General features: G+C 49.9%; 6 protein-coding genes across 6 annotated transcripts; all 6 read right to left on the bottom strand.

Moving 5' to 3' along the window:
- Positions 1 to 20: 20 nt before the first annotated feature.
- Positions 21 to 1,532, bottom strand: TEOVI_000621000 (uncharacterized protein; the record flags this gene model as incomplete). Its single annotated transcript, XM_067220912.1, has 1 exon — positions 21 to 1,532. One exon carries the CDS (start codon positions 1,530 to 1,532, stop codon positions 21 to 23), a length of 1,512 nt encoding a protein of 503 aa, XP_067077013.1.
- A 734-nt stretch (positions 1,533 to 2,266) lies between these two features.
- Positions 2,267 to 3,877, bottom strand: TEOVI_000620900 (uncharacterized protein; the record flags this gene model as incomplete). Its single annotated transcript, XM_067220911.1, has 1 exon — positions 2,267 to 3,877. The coding sequence occupies one exon, from the start codon at positions 3,875 to 3,877 to the stop codon at positions 2,267 to 2,269; it is 1,611 nt and encodes a 536-aa protein (XP_067077012.1).
- A 1,514-nt stretch (positions 3,878 to 5,391) lies between these two features.
- On the bottom strand, positions 5,392 to 6,867 carry TEOVI_000620800 (drug resistance protein, putative; the record flags this gene model as incomplete). The annotated part of the gene is made up of 1 exon (XM_067220910.1): positions 5,392 to 6,867. One exon carries the CDS (start codon positions 6,865 to 6,867, stop codon positions 5,392 to 5,394), a length of 1,476 nt encoding a protein of 491 aa, XP_067077011.1.
- A 560-nt stretch (positions 6,868 to 7,427) lies between these two features.
- TEOVI_000620700 (Dynein light intermediate chain (DLIC), putative) lies at positions 7,428 to 9,290 on the bottom strand (the record flags this gene model as incomplete). The annotated part of the gene is made up of 1 exon (XM_067220909.1): positions 7,428 to 9,290. One exon carries the CDS (start codon positions 9,288 to 9,290, stop codon positions 7,428 to 7,430), a length of 1,863 nt encoding a protein of 620 aa, XP_067077010.1.
- A 240-nt stretch (positions 9,291 to 9,530) lies between these two features.
- Positions 9,531 to 12,041, bottom strand: TEOVI_000620600 (DNA replication licensing factor MCM4, putative; the record flags this gene model as incomplete). The annotated part of the gene is made up of 1 exon (XM_067220908.1): positions 9,531 to 12,041. The coding sequence occupies one exon, from the start codon at positions 12,039 to 12,041 to the stop codon at positions 9,531 to 9,533; it is 2,511 nt and encodes an 836-aa protein (XP_067077009.1).
- A 1,248-nt stretch (positions 12,042 to 13,289) lies between these two features.
- On the bottom strand, positions 13,290 to 15,662 carry TEOVI_000620500 (ubiquitin carboxyl-terminal hydrolase, putative; the record flags this gene model as incomplete). Its single annotated transcript, XM_067220907.1, has 1 exon — positions 13,290 to 15,662. One exon carries the CDS (start codon positions 15,660 to 15,662, stop codon positions 13,290 to 13,292), a length of 2,373 nt encoding a protein of 790 aa, XP_067077008.1.
- Positions 15,663 to 15,841: the final 179 nt, after the last annotated feature.

Genomic DNA, 15,841 nt, shown 5'->3' with positions numbered 1-15,841 from the left:
TGCAAACATCACGCACTCCATTAGCAACAGAGAGGCAGAGATGCCCTCTCCAGTGTCCACGTCAATAAGCCAGTGTTAGGCACCCCAAACAACTGCTCAGTCTCACCCCCACCGACACTCTGCGTCTTTGACATCGTCCCTTTATTCAAGTGACCCCGTAAAACACAGGGGTACGTGATGGACTGAATTGCCCTCCTTACGGCAGCGTCGACGATTTCTTGCAATTTCTCTCTTGTCCGGTGACCCTCGTTAGAAACACCTTGGTTCACATTACTACCGTAGCGCTGGGAAGAGTTATGAGCAGCAAGTGTGGACGGAGGCAGCGGAAGGGAAGATGCGTTGCTGACGCTTGCCGCTGGACCACGCGCGCTGTTGCATTCGGTTGGTAATAAGTGTGAGTGCGGCTGATTTTGCTGCTGATAGTAGCGATCGTGATGATCCTGGCGCCTTGGAGGGGAAACATCAAACAAAGCAGTGAACTGAGGTTCGCTCGAAAAACTCAATTCGATGCTATTACCACAGAAAGCGGCGTAGAGTACACCGTGAAATACGACTCGCTTTACAGAGAGACCACACCGCAGCGTCAGGACATCTGATGGAATGCTCAGTGACTGTGGGAGTGCAGCGAGTAGAGGCAGGTTACACACAACGTGTAAAAGAAAGCGATGATCTTCGTATGTAATAGGGACAGCGAAACATCGGAGCATGCTCGGCCTTCCAGACTCCGCTACGTGGGTGCCACAGTCGTCAAAACCCAGCTCTTGGGTTACAGCACTGAGCGGCACCTCGACCGATGTAATTCCACCAGGACCAACCCGCGGTAGCACCACACCAACGAGCGGAGAGTTTGCAGGCGCGGGGCCGCTGTTGCATCCCACTCCAGTTGCGACGGTGCCGCCGGCGGCCCCACCTTCTGGTGGTTCACCAAAAATACCCACCCCACGGGCGTGCTCACTGCTTGTCCTCGTATGGAACATACCACCAACCTGCGGGGAGGTGCTGTGCGATTGTTGTTGTTGGTGATGCGCACCACCCGCGGTGCTCAACGTCCCGCCGCTGCTTAGTTCCATTCGCAACAATCGCAGCATATCTGCTTTCACCCGCAGTGTCTGCGTGGTAATTCCATGCGCGCCCCGAGTTTTACGCTCCTCATCGAACGCCTCGTCAACACTTTTGATGCCCTTTCCAATGAAGTACGCAATGCGATCCACCCATACGTTGCCATCCACTGAGCCGCCGCCCAAAACAAGAAGGGAAACTAGGCGACCCACCACATTACACCACATGGCTGGTTCACACTTCTTGCTGCGTTCAAGTGATGATGCATTCCGGCGACTATATGGAGACAGATGCCGGTTGTCAGAAGATTTGCTGTAGCCACCTCTGCTGTTACTGATATTGCTACCATGCTCGTATGATCTGCTCCCTTCACCGACTCCGTACTCCTCGACGGGGCTGCTAAGAAAGAAGAAGTACGCGGCCACTACGCAGATAATAATGCTGAGAGCAACCTCAAGGAGGAGTTCAATCATTCTGTGGTGGTACCTTTTAACCAACCGACATGCAACAAAGAAGGTTTTGAAAAGGGAGGAAGTAGCAAAAAAGAGGGGATTGGTCAGGAGCAACGAATAGTAACAATGTTCTAAACAAAGCACGAGCAAAGGCACGCAGATGGAGGGGACATAAGCCGAGATACTAAATAGTTCGGTACGCTGCTAAGCGGCCAAAAACATAAGAGTTGTTAGCACCAGCTTCGGAATCAGAAAAAGAGGGAGAATTGGCTTTCCTTCCTCTTTTATTTCTCGACCTTTGACGTCATCTCACCCAATGGTAGCTGCAGGACCTGAGGAATCGTGCTTATCTAGCGTTAATCGCTAACACGTGAAAGTAATACTCGGAAAATAATGATAATGATACTACTGACAACACTACAAAGTAACACTCAGGTGGATGAGAAAGGGGTTACAGTAAAACAAAAAAGAATGTAAAAAAAAAAATCCTAACCTACCAACTGAAAGACTACTCCATTTACTTACCATGCACTCTCATGGCAGTGCGCTCAAGTACTCTGCTGTGATAAAACTAACTTTAGAAAAATATACATCCGTTTTGTGTTCCTCATTTCTGAAGATACTACCGGATCTTCACCACAAGCAAACTGTCAGCGGAAGACGAGAATGAAGCGATAAAGAAGCAAAAGAGAGGGAAAGGTGGGTGTGTCACCGCGGCCCATGAACAAAATAGGCGAAAGTGTCATATATTTTTTTCACTGCTTTACCCCACAACCTCCGTAGCGCAGCAAACACCCTGGCTCACGGACGCTAACCTCGTTTAACAACCGAATAGAATCTTCCTGTCGCCCCAACACTGCACATAAGGAGGCCTGCGCATAGAGCAGCGAAACATCAGAAGGGAAAATGGATGTAGCGATGGACAGAATGTTTTCCAGCGTCCTAAATGGGGGGCCGGGCGATGGTGGCGCTGGCTGCTGAGTCCCGAGAGAGTTGCGCGTTCGGTCTTCGGAATCACTGCCACCATCCGCTCCTGCGCTTGGCATCTCTTGGCTCATTTGCCCATCCGTTCTGCCATTTCCAAAATGGCGTGCAATCGTACCCAAAACAAAATCTGCAATGGCAACCGGATTAGGCCTTTCGGGGTTTGGGGTAACAGGTTCTTCATGTGGCAGCGTACCGTTGACTTCCACAACCTTATCACTCCAGAGAAACTCGCAAAGCTTGTCTGCAATAATACAATCCCAACGCAGGCGATGAGGACCAGAGAGAAAATTACACTTTTCATTCTCCTCTAGGAGAAGGTTCCATTCGCAGAAGTCCTCTGATGTGATACCAAGAAGAAGTGACGCAAACGCCTCTTGATTCTTACCACGTTGGGCACACCTTCTGGCGGTATCGAAATGGCTCCTCCAGCTGAGCCCCCCTCTGAGTGGTAACGGGGAATCTAATATATCGAAATGCTCGTCAGTGTGCGTGTGATCCTCCTGTTCCCGTTGCGATGAGCCTGAGTCTTGTGACTCCCTCTCAGAGTCCCCGAAGAGGAACTGTTGAAGCCAACCAAACAAATGAAACGGTTGATTTTCATTGGGTGGTTCTGACTGTTCCGGTACCGCGGGCTGATGGAGCCGATGACTACGAGGCCCACGGAAGACATTACTGCGGCTTTCCGTATTGGCCAACAGCGCCGACAGGGTGCTCCGCATATCCCCCAACTCCCGTGCAGCGGCTTCCTTTCCGAGCAAACTTTGAGCAACAACCTTGTCTGACTGAGCTAACAGCGCACGTAAGATGTCGTTTGACCGACGCAGGTCTTCAATTGAAGACAAAGTGGCATCAGCGGGCTGACTATTGTCGCTGGCTTCCACTGTATTATTTTCTGTGCAGGCAGAGTGCCATGATGGGTTGAACGGCGTGGTGGGTCCCACCTCCGACCTCTCGATATCCGCGTGGAGACTGCTGTTACACGTCCCGAACCAGGACGAGGTCAGAGTGGTTGTGCGATGCTCTAATGAGCTGCGCATGGAGCACTCTTGTATTTCCGCATGCTGCTCCATCTCCTGCTGTGCGGATTCCCCCTTTTCGTCTTCCTGGTGATCAGGTCTGCCCCCCTCTTGGGATGTATGCGGAGACCCATCAGCAATTCGACATGAACGACTAAGCACCACCCAAGACGTAGGTAAATCATTTTCAATCATACCTACATTCGCTTCCGCTTCCGAACTTACGTTGCCATTGCTCGCCGGAGCTAAAGTTCCGTTCGTAGGATTCCCCAGTTGCGTGACATCCACATTCTCTTCAGGGCAGACAAATTCAAAGTTACTTCTGTTGATTGTTCCCACGAGACAAGAAGATTTGGCATTCATGACTTTCCAGGTGCGCCTTTCCAACGCTTGTTCTCCTTTTTTTTCTTTGAGGTATATTTGATGGGGTCAGAGATCCCAATATGCAAACTTACAGCGCAACAAAAACGTACCACAAGGGGAAAATGATAAAAATGGAGATACCAGCAGTGGAGGTGGTTAGCATCGAGCGCAAAACGCCTCTGTAATTACCGTAACCAAAAGTTGGTGAGGGTTAACAAATACAAGAACATCTTTATATGTCAATCGTAACAAATGTCAGAGGCCGCATCACGACTCCATATGCTCGAACAGCCGATCACTTGTAGCAGCCGCGATTCGTAAAGAGTGTTTCTGCTGCCTTTAAATTCAAATGTATGTTTGCACTTATCAGATCTCGATTATCTGGGACTGCTGGATACAACTACAGAACATTTCGCTTTCCTTTCGTTTTGCTTTTGCTTTATTCCGCCCACCTGAAGCGCTTGAGCAAAGGAACACAATTAGCACTCTCCGCTAATGCCGATGTCGTTGAGGAGGGAATAGATATTATCGTTTTGATCATTACCAGAATTACACACCTTTTTCCTACTCTTTGGAAAAAATAAAAAAAGTACAACAAAGAAAACCAACAAGGAAGGTCACAAGCTTCATCGCCCTCCACACTGCGCTACAGACTCACATACACAGTCAAAACAGCAGAAACGTGCCTAACGGCGGAAAGGTGAACAATTAGCACAAACATCACTAAACGTGCGTGAACAAAGGTGTTTAAAAAAAACCCTGTAAGCGAGTGAAAAAAGACGGAAGTCAACGGAACTGGCACCAGGGAAACGGAGGGTGTCGTGCGCCTCCAACGACTCTGTTACTCCATCCGCTACCTTTCCAGCACTGCCGCTTCTATTTTTGTCACTCCTCTCCATTATACACATATCGGAGAAAAGAAAAAGGAAGAAGAAGGAAGAGAAAGGTGGGGAAACACAAGCGAAAATATAAACCGCGGTGAAGAAAGATGACAATGCCACGGGTGTGCATGTGTGCTATATGTATTGACTTTACAACTAATACACTGCCGCTTGTGCTCCCACACAGTGCCTGATCTACACAGAAATGTAATGTGCCTGACCCTTCCCGCTCCACATTTATTTTCATTATTCGTTAACTGTTTGTGTTACACAAGAAGTTGTCAGTTAGTGGTTGTTGACACTGCCGTGTGGTGCAGCCTCTTTCCCACGAAGGAAAAAAAAAAGGGAAAAAAACAATTACAAAAACAGTCGACCCCCCTCCCCTGCTTTTCCTCCGTCTCCCGCTTCCACACGCGCACACACGTGAACATGGTTACCACGCTTGGCATTACAACCCTGAGCACGAAATGCTTTTGAATTCGATAATTGCGCATCTTACCTTCGCTCCCTAGAGTTAAGGACTCTTGACATCATCAGGCACTTTCATGCAGGTGTTTCTCTACTAGTACCGATTAAACGCATTTTTTTTTTGCGCGTGTGGTGTGCCGCCCTCCTCCACACGCACCCCCTTCTTCAGCGAGTGGGATTTGGGACTCCGTACCAGCCCCAAACCGCCGCAAAAATGCCCAACACGCCCCAAAAATTGCTGCAAATTGCAAAGTCGAAACGGTGAATCATGAGAGACACGGCTGCCGAGCTTATCACATGACCCATGTCCTGCACCGTCCGCATGATACCAAAGAACAATCCACCGAAATACTGATGCCTGTAATCTGCCACAAGTGTCATGATGAGTCCACAACCCAATGCATCCACTACACCAAACACTGCCGCCATAACGTAGAGCCACTGACCGGAGTGTTGTAATGGCAGAAGTAAGAAAGCAATGCCAAGACCCAGAACGGCAGGCAGGCGCGCGAAACGGCGACTGCAGTTGTCAAGAAGAATACCGCCCAAAGGGAAGAGGAAGGCATCAAAGGAAAAACTCAGCGAGAGCAAAAAAGACAGCTGAACGTCAGTGAAGCCCATTCTCATGGCAGCAAACGTTAGTAACAGCTTTCGATTCGCGCGTAGTGCCACGAACAGAATGACGTAAATGCCCAGCCGCCATATGACATTCCACTGATCCATAATGACAGAACAGTATGTAGCGGGAGCGGTGCCACCCTTACTGCCTTCAATTTGTAGACTGCAACACTCATGAGAGCAGGCGATTCCAACCTCTGAAACCACACTCTCAACGTTACTATGCGCGTTGTCGGTGTTCAAAGTATTGACAGCACCATACGACACGACACGCCTTGTGAGCCCCTCTTCCAGAACTGGCCCCTTGATCAACGAATCCCCTGGAAGGATCGGAACTGTTTCTCCCCCAACAGAACCTTCGTCGAGTTTTTTTGCCTCTTCCAGCTGGGTTGCAGTGGTAGCGTCTGCGCGGCCTTGGGGCGCGTTCCTACCGACACGTAAACAGTAGGGAGAAAACTGGATGCAACACCACGCCAGTAGGGACGCCCCCATTGGGACGAAAAAAAAGTACCGAGTATCACCCCACAGTGAGGCAATTACACCTAAAAATATGGGCCCTAGCATGTGCGCCAGCCGCAAAAGACCAGAAAGAAATGCCATGACCATTCCACAGTGATCAGGATTTAACCTCCTTGCAACATAAATGTGTCGTGCAAGGAAGAAAGCACCTGTCGAAAAGCCATTAATTACGCAAAATGCGGCCAGTGACGTACTAGTGCACCCAAGCAGAACAACCGGCATACAACCAGCCGCCTGGGCAAATACGGAAAACGACATGAGGCGCCGCAGGTCGACGCAATCCGCCACCAAACTCGAGGGAATATCAGCAATCACGTGGAAAGCGTTAATGAGTGAAACATAACTTGCTATTTTCCCCTGCTCATAACCAATTTCCCGCCCAACCATCGTGACAATGGGTACTGCTACGCTTGTGCCAATCCCAATCAATGCGTTAGCGAGTTGAATATCGAAGAAGCTCCACCCCACCACCTCGCTAATGCTTCCAAAAGATAAACACCCCATCCACAATAACGATCTACGCACTTCTTTAGACTTACTCCACTTGTTGGTGCACAGCCACCCTTTTCGTATTTGGTCTCTGTCGGGGTTCGGCCAGCCCGACTTTCCCCTCAGCAGCTGGGCTCAAAAAAAAAAAAAAAGCCTCAGAACCCACAGCAACCGGTGCTGCAGGGGGAAATGAAGCGACGACGTACGGCGCCACCCCTGTTAACCTTTCTAGTTTCGGGGGCTATGTGCGCCAATTCAGTGTCACACAACCAGAGGATATTTGCCTTTATGAAGAACAAATAATTAAAAAAGGGAGGCGTTAGTAGGCCGTTTTTAATGTGCAAAGAGTAAACACTGTCATAGGAAACATTCTCCAAGGCCTCTTCTCCCGCCTGTACGCCACGAAAAGAAAAACAATATATGTACATATATATATACAATGAAAACAAGTTATAAGTGTATTGACAACAACAGCATGTAGAGAACGACACCACCCTTTCGATTTTTTGTTTTTTTGTGGAGTTATTTGAAGATGCGCTTCGCTTACCTAGAACATTGTTTCTAGAGGGAAAATCTTAAGCTGTTCTCTCCGTGCTGACTGTATTGGCTGCGAGAAGAGTCTCAATCTTCCGCATGTAATCACCGCGCAGTGGCACTGACTCATCACAGCTTCTGCGCTCAGTAATATCACCACAACACCCTACGCCCTCTTCGCCCAGCTCACCGAATATGCTTTGAAGGTTTATAGCTTCAGTAGAAGCTACCAAGGGGTTGAGGAGTGAAACGTGGTCAACACCATGTGGAAGAAACGTGTATGGGTGAAAGAGGGCGGAAATGTGCCAGTCAATGTCCCCTGCCAACACTAATGGTTTCCGTACTGCACGGTCACTACAATCGGAGTCAGTAAATTGCGATGCACGCCTGGACTGGGCATCAAGTGCGCTGGTACTTCCGATTCGATTATGCAGCGTTTGAAATTCGTAGAGAACTTGGAAGAGAAAAGACCATAGGCTTTTGTAGAAGGGATGGACGAATGTGCTGTAGCTACCAGCCAGTGTTGCGGCCAAAGGACTGCCATCTGCATTTAATCCAGTTGTGGCTTCAACCCTGCCTTTAGTTGTAATGGCCTTCGATGTCGGTAGTAGAAATTCTTGTTTACAGCAGTGCTGCGGTTGCTCAACCGAAGAAGACGATGTCGCGGTTGTTGTTGTGTTCACGCTGCTTCCGGTGCCCACAAGTCCACTTCGCCGTTCGATGGCTTCCTTCCGAAGGAGTTGCCCAACTAACTGCAGCAACGTCAGACCCCCTGTGCAAAGCGCCGAACGCAAGCTTTCAGTAACCCAAGGTGCCTGTGTCTGTGGTGATGACGTCTGATTTTCCGTGCGGCGCAGCGGCGTATCGGCGTCAAGGCTCGTATCACCGCCCACCGCTTCGCCGCTAACACGAACGCTCTTTTCTAATTCCCGTGAAAGTTTTTCCAGCTCATCTGTCTTGCTACAAACGATAAGGGTCCGCAGCGGACAAACGTCACCGACTACACTCGACGGGGGCACGAGCTCTTTCGCAACTCCTCCCTCGCGCTCACACCATGCGTTACGCAGCAAGCCCAGCACCTGTTCTTGGGTAGCCCAAAAGTTCTTCTGCTGCTCTGTCATTCTAACACGTCTGACTTCATCCTGCTTGGGAAGCTCACCGCGTAGCAGTTGCGCCACGTGCCCTTTGAGATGTCCATACCACCGTCGTATTTGTTCATGTAGCGTCCACGGCGAACTTCCGTCTACGACTACAAGCACAACACTGGTCTCAAGTGTTAGGACCGTTGGAAGCGCTGTGGCTAAAGCACCAGGTGCATCACAACAAAAGTATTCCGTTAATATGCTGTGTGCCGCACTTCCGGTAGCGCTAAACATCGAAGGGCCACCACTGTTCCCGGAGGTATTGCTCGAACAATCATCCATGGATCCCACAAGGGAAGCTCTGCCTGCCGGTAGGCGCTGAAATATAAAACTATGGGCAATGCCGACACCATGCGGGAAGTGAGGGGCACGCTTGCCATCAATTTCAGCCTTGGATCGTGAGGAAGCCGCCGCATCATAAGGAGGACACGATGGAGAAACGATGCCACTCGGCTTCACAGAGATCCCGCATGAGCTATCACGGTTCCCACGAGTTCCCTCGTTTAAGTCTGTTGTTGTCTGAGAATACGGTGGGAAGTTCTCACTGCCGTCTGCGATTGGTGAGAGCAGTAAGACGCATGAGGATGGAAACTGCTGCACTGCAGCAGCGAAAAGCCGTGACACTAACGTTCGCTTGCCACTGAGCGCATCCCCCACCACCACTACGCGTCGGGCAAGTAGATGATTTTCATCTCGCTCTGATGAATTCAAACCCAAAACCTCGAAGAGTGATTTGCTTTGTGTCTGCTGTGCTTCCTGCATCGGTAAATTTCTGCTCTTACCCCTATATACTCTTGCCACATAGCAGAGAACAATTATACGTACGAATAACAGTTAAGGAAATATGTATGTAAATACAAAAATGATGTATTTAGTACAAAAAAAACCAAGATGGCAACGAAAGCAAACACTCTATTAGAAATCTGAACCAGTCTATGGTAACCGTCAACAACAACAATTGAGTGAAAGCTGAAAACACAAGGAAGCAGTGGTGGCAAACCATCACGAAAGCCTACCGGCGAAACTTACAGTTGAGGCAGTGAAGGATTTCACGTGATCACCACCGGCCATCAGGGCAAGCAGTTCCATGAACTGAACAATTGATAATGGACGCATTGATGAACCAAAGGACTCATTCAACGCGAGCCGCAACTCGCTTACGGTTGCTGTGGCGTGCCCTGCTGAGATGTACCGCTGCTCAATGAGTTTCTCCAAGCGGAGCATACTCCCTTCCACCGTTTGTCGCGTAGGATCTGGTGCGTTAAATACGTCAAGGTTGATGCGCCCAGTTCTTGGGTCTGTTGCCGCCTCCTTGAGGGCGGCACTTATAAGCCACTTAGCCTCACGCACGTCCTCCACGCTAACCGTGTCGCCAAGCCGCATTTTACTGCGGGCTTCTGCAAGGCGAATCATGGACTCGAGCTGGCGAAGGGTTGCTGAAACAGTGCGGGTACTCCCACGAGCACGCCGCATTTCGACATATGAAGCGGCAAGTTGTTTGTGCGATGCCCCAGTCAGCCTTGGGTGGATGTTCTCACGGGCGAACGCGATGTACTGCGAAAGGACGCGGGCAGGCATGTACGGTTTTTCCTCCGTTCCCTCCAAGTACACTTCACCATCATGCTGAAGTAAAATGGGGGCACGACTGGTGGCTAAGTGACCCCTCGACGCAGACGTACCTCCACCGTTGGCGTTATCCACGTCATCATCATCATCATCTGTGGGCACAGCGGCATTCCCTGATGCACGACTTTCGTCGGTCTCCATAAAGAGAGACAGAACATGTGAGGCCAACCGCCGGTCTTCCGCTGGATCGTGCCGGTCCATTAGAAGGAAAATAAGGTCAAAGCGAGAGAGCAATGTCGGTTCGATTTGGAGATTCTCCACTACGTTCAAGTTCACGTTCCACTGCGACTCCTTAGGATTGGCTGCGGCTAGGACAGATGTGCGGGCGTTTAGTTGGGCAATAATCCCTGCTTTCGCTATCGAAAGTGTCTGCTGCTCCATCACCTCGTGCAACACGGAGCGCGTAGCCTCGTTCATCTTGTCAAATTCATCAATACAACACAGACCGCGGTCGGACAACACAAGAGCACCAGGCTCAAGCACCAACTCCCCCGTCTCATTATTCTGAACTACGAAGGCAGTGAGACCGGCGCTACTGCTACCCTTGCCCGAGGTGTATACTCCGCGTGGAGCAATTTCATGTACCTGGGTTAGCAACTGGGACTTCGCAACGCCCGGGTCTCCGCACAGAATAATGTTTATCTCAGAACGGAAGCTACCGCATTTGAGCTCTTTGCGTGTCCCACCGAATAGTTGCAGAAGGATGCCACGCTTCACATCTTCGTTGCCCCAGATTGTGCGGGCAAAGCTATTCAATATGACATCATAAATATCTGGCCGAGCCGCAATATGCCGAAACATGTTGTGCCGTGCCACCACTGCAGGATCTTCAGGCAACCCTTCGTCCTCTCCCGCCGATTGTCTCTGCTGGTCAGCCCAGGCATTCCGCCCAGCTCTGCGGTGTTCAATGTGCACGGCGTCGACGTGTGTAGAAAAGATGCTCCGGATAATTCGTGTGTTCGAGTTGAGACGAACGGGCCATGCACGATATATACCCGTCACCACAACACGGTCACCAGGAACAATGGAGTCAACGAAATCACCGTACACTACAACGGACATTGTGACCGGTGTATCACCATCCGCGAGGTGCTCAGGCGCCTCCTGAAGCCGTACTAACTGTTTATCTTCAAATACTGAGAGGTTATGATTGATTCTATAGGAATATTGTTTGCCGCAACTGTCGCAGCGCGTGGGTTCGAAGATTCGACCGCGATCCACCACACTATGCCGAGTGTGATTGCAGCTCCAGCACTGGAAGAGTGCCACGCGTATTTCTGGAATAATCTTCGATACACGCACCACCATGCCCTGAAGGGACACTAGCTGCTCCAGTTGCCGCGTGGACAAACCACGGAGAGTCGTAATTTCGGGATGGTTCCTGGGGGCGATGCGAAGTATAAACTCATCTTCACCGGGCATTGAGGGATGCGTTCCTGCAGCGGCCACGAGGCGCTCGCTAACCTCCTCAGCAACGCTCTCCATCATTTGGAGACACTCAACGGGATGTGCTATGAGCTGTTGGTAAAGTCGTGGGGCTGCACGGCAAAATAGCTGAAGATCCATTTCAAACAAACTCCGCCTCTGCAATCGAAGGCGGAGGAGCTCCTGAAGAAAAAAATTCCTGGTTCCACCGCGGTGCGCCCCGGCATCAGCACCCGGAGCAGCGCCTACATCCTGTGGCATTTCAAAAGTTTCAAGGAAACGCTGAAACTCTGCTCGAAATACCTCCACTGCTATCCCCGTTCCCCAAATATACGACATATCATCACGCCTCGAAAAGAATTGTGGCTGCCCGACTGCCGCCGGCTGCGACCCGCGAGTTGGACTCCCGTCCGTGGGTTCGGGCCGCAATGGCGTCATTTCCACAAATGCATGCCTGTTCATGATCCCTCACCTGCGCTCTCCAGTAACAGAACCGTGGTTAGAGTGTCTCTGTCAGTGACCTACCCCTTCCTCAAAACAACTCACCGTTCCCCAGCCTTATTGATAACAATAGGAAGGGAAAAAAATGTGAAGAAAAGCAAAATAAATTGATGTGAAGCAACACCATACAGGTAAAAAGAAACGCAAAACAACAACAAGAACCAAGTATCCACCACAGCGCCCGTTAAGGGCTCCTTGTCTTATTTTAATCCTTTTCTTGGTAAGAAGGAAACGCTTGCCTTGCAATAACATCCTCTGCACAGCCACTGGATCGTTTTCCCCTTTTCCACAATTCGGACGCACCGGACCACGCCATTGAGAAAAATGAAGTGATTGAATGCCGAGGCGGTAGAGTCAGTGACGAAGTGTAACCACTGATAAACCTGCGTCCGGTGCATTTTGCCCACTCGCATGTGAATTGATTAGACAAAGAGTGAAGGAAATGAGCAACAATCGTTACCGTCTGACGTCGGCTGGATTGATATGACCACGAACAGATACTAATTGCCTCTTTGCAAAAGCACGGTTCCATTTTCTTATATTCTCCTCCCTCCCTTTGCTGCTTCTCCCCAGCCCCCCTCCACATGATTATATCTTAGCCCCTTTTTGATCTCTATACTTTTTTTTTCGCTGAGCAATATCACGCAGTGGCACTTAAACAGTGCCCCCCCCCCCGTATCGGTTACCGCTCGCCCACCATCATCTGCAGTTCGCCAGCTCTCCTCACCCCTACACCAGCAAACAGATAGTGACACCCTCCTCTCCTTCCCATTGTTCAGACAGTTATACAAATACAGAGAAAAAAAAAAGGATATAAACGCGCGGAGCAAGTCGTGTACACTTCGCCTCCGCTACCGTGAGTAACGATCCTATGAAAAGAGAAGGAGAGGGAGGCGGGACGAGGTGGGGTCGCCGCGCTGGCAACGTGGTGAGACCGGGTGGAACAAATGAAGACAACAATCAGGGAGGTAAGTAGTCATCACCACCCAACTCTTATTCTAGAGGAGAGGAAACCCCACTAGCTCTTTTCGCTTTCTCCTAGTTCCTCTCCATCCATATACAGATGCCATCGGGTTCAGTTTCCTACGTACCGATTGTGCCTGCACACTCCTCACTTCCATATAAATAGTGGCAATAATATCCTCGGTGGGTTCAGTAACGAACCCGTTGTCCATTCTCTTTGAGGCCTCCATCACACCCAAGATTGAGTCATACGAGTGCGTCTTGTTCACTCATCATTAAATTGTATTCACTCTGAGTCACCGCCTGGTTTCCACCATACATGTCGTAAAATGCGTCATATTCCTGTTGCAGAAGGGATACATAGAACCACTCGACGGGGAGGCTTTTCTCGTAAGGTGGCCCCTTTGCAGAAGTTGGCTCCCCCAGATTTTGTTTTGGTGAACTTTGCGTACCATGTGCCGACGAGGACTCCCCTGTTTCTTGCGTGGCGGCGCGATAGGAAAGGCGGTTGAGGATAGGACCCGGCTCCTCCATAAAAGTCATACGCTGCAGCCACGGTCGGGAAATGTAAACCACATCATGACAACCGTCTCCGCCCCCAGATATGGAAAGGTTGGTGTTGCTATTCGGATTCCTGCTACTCTTGTCTACGCCAGCGGCATCCAAGCCCATACGCGATGACAGTGGTTTCGCCAACAGCTCTCGTGCCTTCGTGCGAAGTTTCTCGAACGCCTCGGAGCGAGGGAAGAGAGATTGCTTCTTATATAGAAGTAGGTACTCCTCCGAATTCGCCACGGAGTCAGCAGTAGTGGTGCTCAACTCTTCATCGTTCAGGTAAACCCACACGTCTTTCGACGCAGTCTTCTTACGCGCGAAGGTTGTGTAGTGGCCACGAGCAATAGTTCCGTGATGGTTAACGACGGCTTCTAAGGTGTAGGTATCGATTGGGGCCTCAATATCCGGGTTTTCCCTTGTTTGCATACTTTGCAAAGGAGACGAACTGGCTGCGGCAAACTTCTGGTGGTCGTTAGTAGCTGTTAGGGGGGTTGTGACAGACGTTGAGTTTTCCATAGGTGTGCTATCACCTGCACTAGTCGTTCCGTGGAATGTTGAGAGTGGGTAATTAAACGCTAAAACATTCGAGTCCAAATAGTTACGCAACCGCAGCACGTCTGTACTTTGAGCAGCGCCTACATCCCACGACATGGGGAAGATGACTTCATCTGTTTTCTTGGTATTGAAACACTTCCCCTGTTCGAAGCGTTTCATATGTAACAGTAGGTACTCGGGCATTGTGAGGAGAGTCTCCTGCTTAGTTGCCTCCCGTTTGGCATTGCATGTGCTGCAATGATACATGTTGCTACCCTTCAGTTCCACCGGCTCAAAATGGATGTCGAGGCACTCCTGCAACGTCACAGGGCAATTTCCTCGTCTCGAAAAGCCCGTAAACAGACCAACAATCCACCGTGTCGCAGCATAGAACCACGAGAAAACACTACGCCAATAAAGCGACCGTGCGAGGTTCTGAGGTGTCCCATCCTGTTTGACGCGCTGAACCTCCGGATGCTTTTTAGCATATTGGAGCCTCTGCCGGGGGGATGGGATTCCAATTGTCAGCGAAGAAAAACTCTCCACAATACGAGAGCTTCTTTGGCAAGTGTGGCACCGTATTTCGGAGAGTATTTGACCGGTAAAACCATCAGTCACACTGTTGTAAAATATTTTGGGTGGTCGAAACGTGCTTTGGGGAAGCTTTCCATTCTTGGAGTCTTCCTGAAGCTGAAGCAACCTATTCTCACGGTTTACAAATTGGTTGATTCTCATTGTATTGAAGTTCCACCAACTTCCCGGAAACACTGGAAACTGGGGTGCGTTGTGCGTTTGAGCAGAGGTTGTAAAATGGTTGTTCTCAGAACCATTTTCATTCTGTTCATGGTTGGCAGATGCTGCCCCATTTCGATTCATTTGGTCACTTCCATATAAAGAACCAGACTGCAAACTTATCTCATCGAACTCCATCCGTTGCCTCGTGCACCGCATGGGCACAAACGATGTGTCACCTCGCCGACACCCCATTGCCTTTTCCAAGTACAGATAATCCCCTTCAAAGGACTTCAGCAAGTTGTCCAATTCGATTTCTTGCCGCCCCACCTCCGCCACGTTAGCAATCACCGCGTTCACCATTTCAGGACAGTCCTGCTGTTCGCGGCCCTCAAACAACGGATGAACAGCGGAAAGGCATTCCAACGCCCTCAGTGGCGAGATTGCGCAATCAGGTTCAAGTTGAGTGAACTCCATATCATTGACCAATTGAGTAAAGGCCTCAAATAACTCCAGTGCTGCCTTACCGCACGAACGGCTTACGCGTTCAGCGTAGCGGTGATGCTCCGGGTGGCGAAACAGCGAGTCACGGAGGCAGTACACAAATTGAGGGCAGTTTACAAGCAACTGAACACCGGCATTAAAATAGCATGTGTTTCCAAGGTTGTACAGTGGACAAATAATCACTGGTGTTTCCACAGGAGTATTTAATCTCTTACCAGGCATTAGTTCCATGCCATAGTCGACCTTATCGCATGTCTGCTCAGAAACCAAAACCGGCGACGAAGATGACAACATTACCACCCAACGCCAGTAGAGCAATACTACAATGACAAAACAACTTTTTCAGCAGAAACTTACCGACTGAATTCTGTCACTGCCGCTGTTGCTTACTTGAACAAATCCGGGTACGAAAGAAAGGGTTCAAACAACAGGAAGTTGAAGGAAGATGATACCACTAATAATAAAAATTACGT

This window comes from Trypanosoma equiperdum (genome assembly GCF_001457755.1).
Source record: "Trypanosoma equiperdum strain OVI genome assembly, contig: ctg_1258, whole genome shotgun sequence".
NCBI lineage: Eukaryota > Euglenozoa > Kinetoplastea > Trypanosomatida > Trypanosomatidae > Trypanosoma > Trypanosoma equiperdum.
The sequence above is the reverse complement of the archived record's forward strand: the minus strand, read 5'-3'. Positions and strand labels throughout refer to the sequence as shown.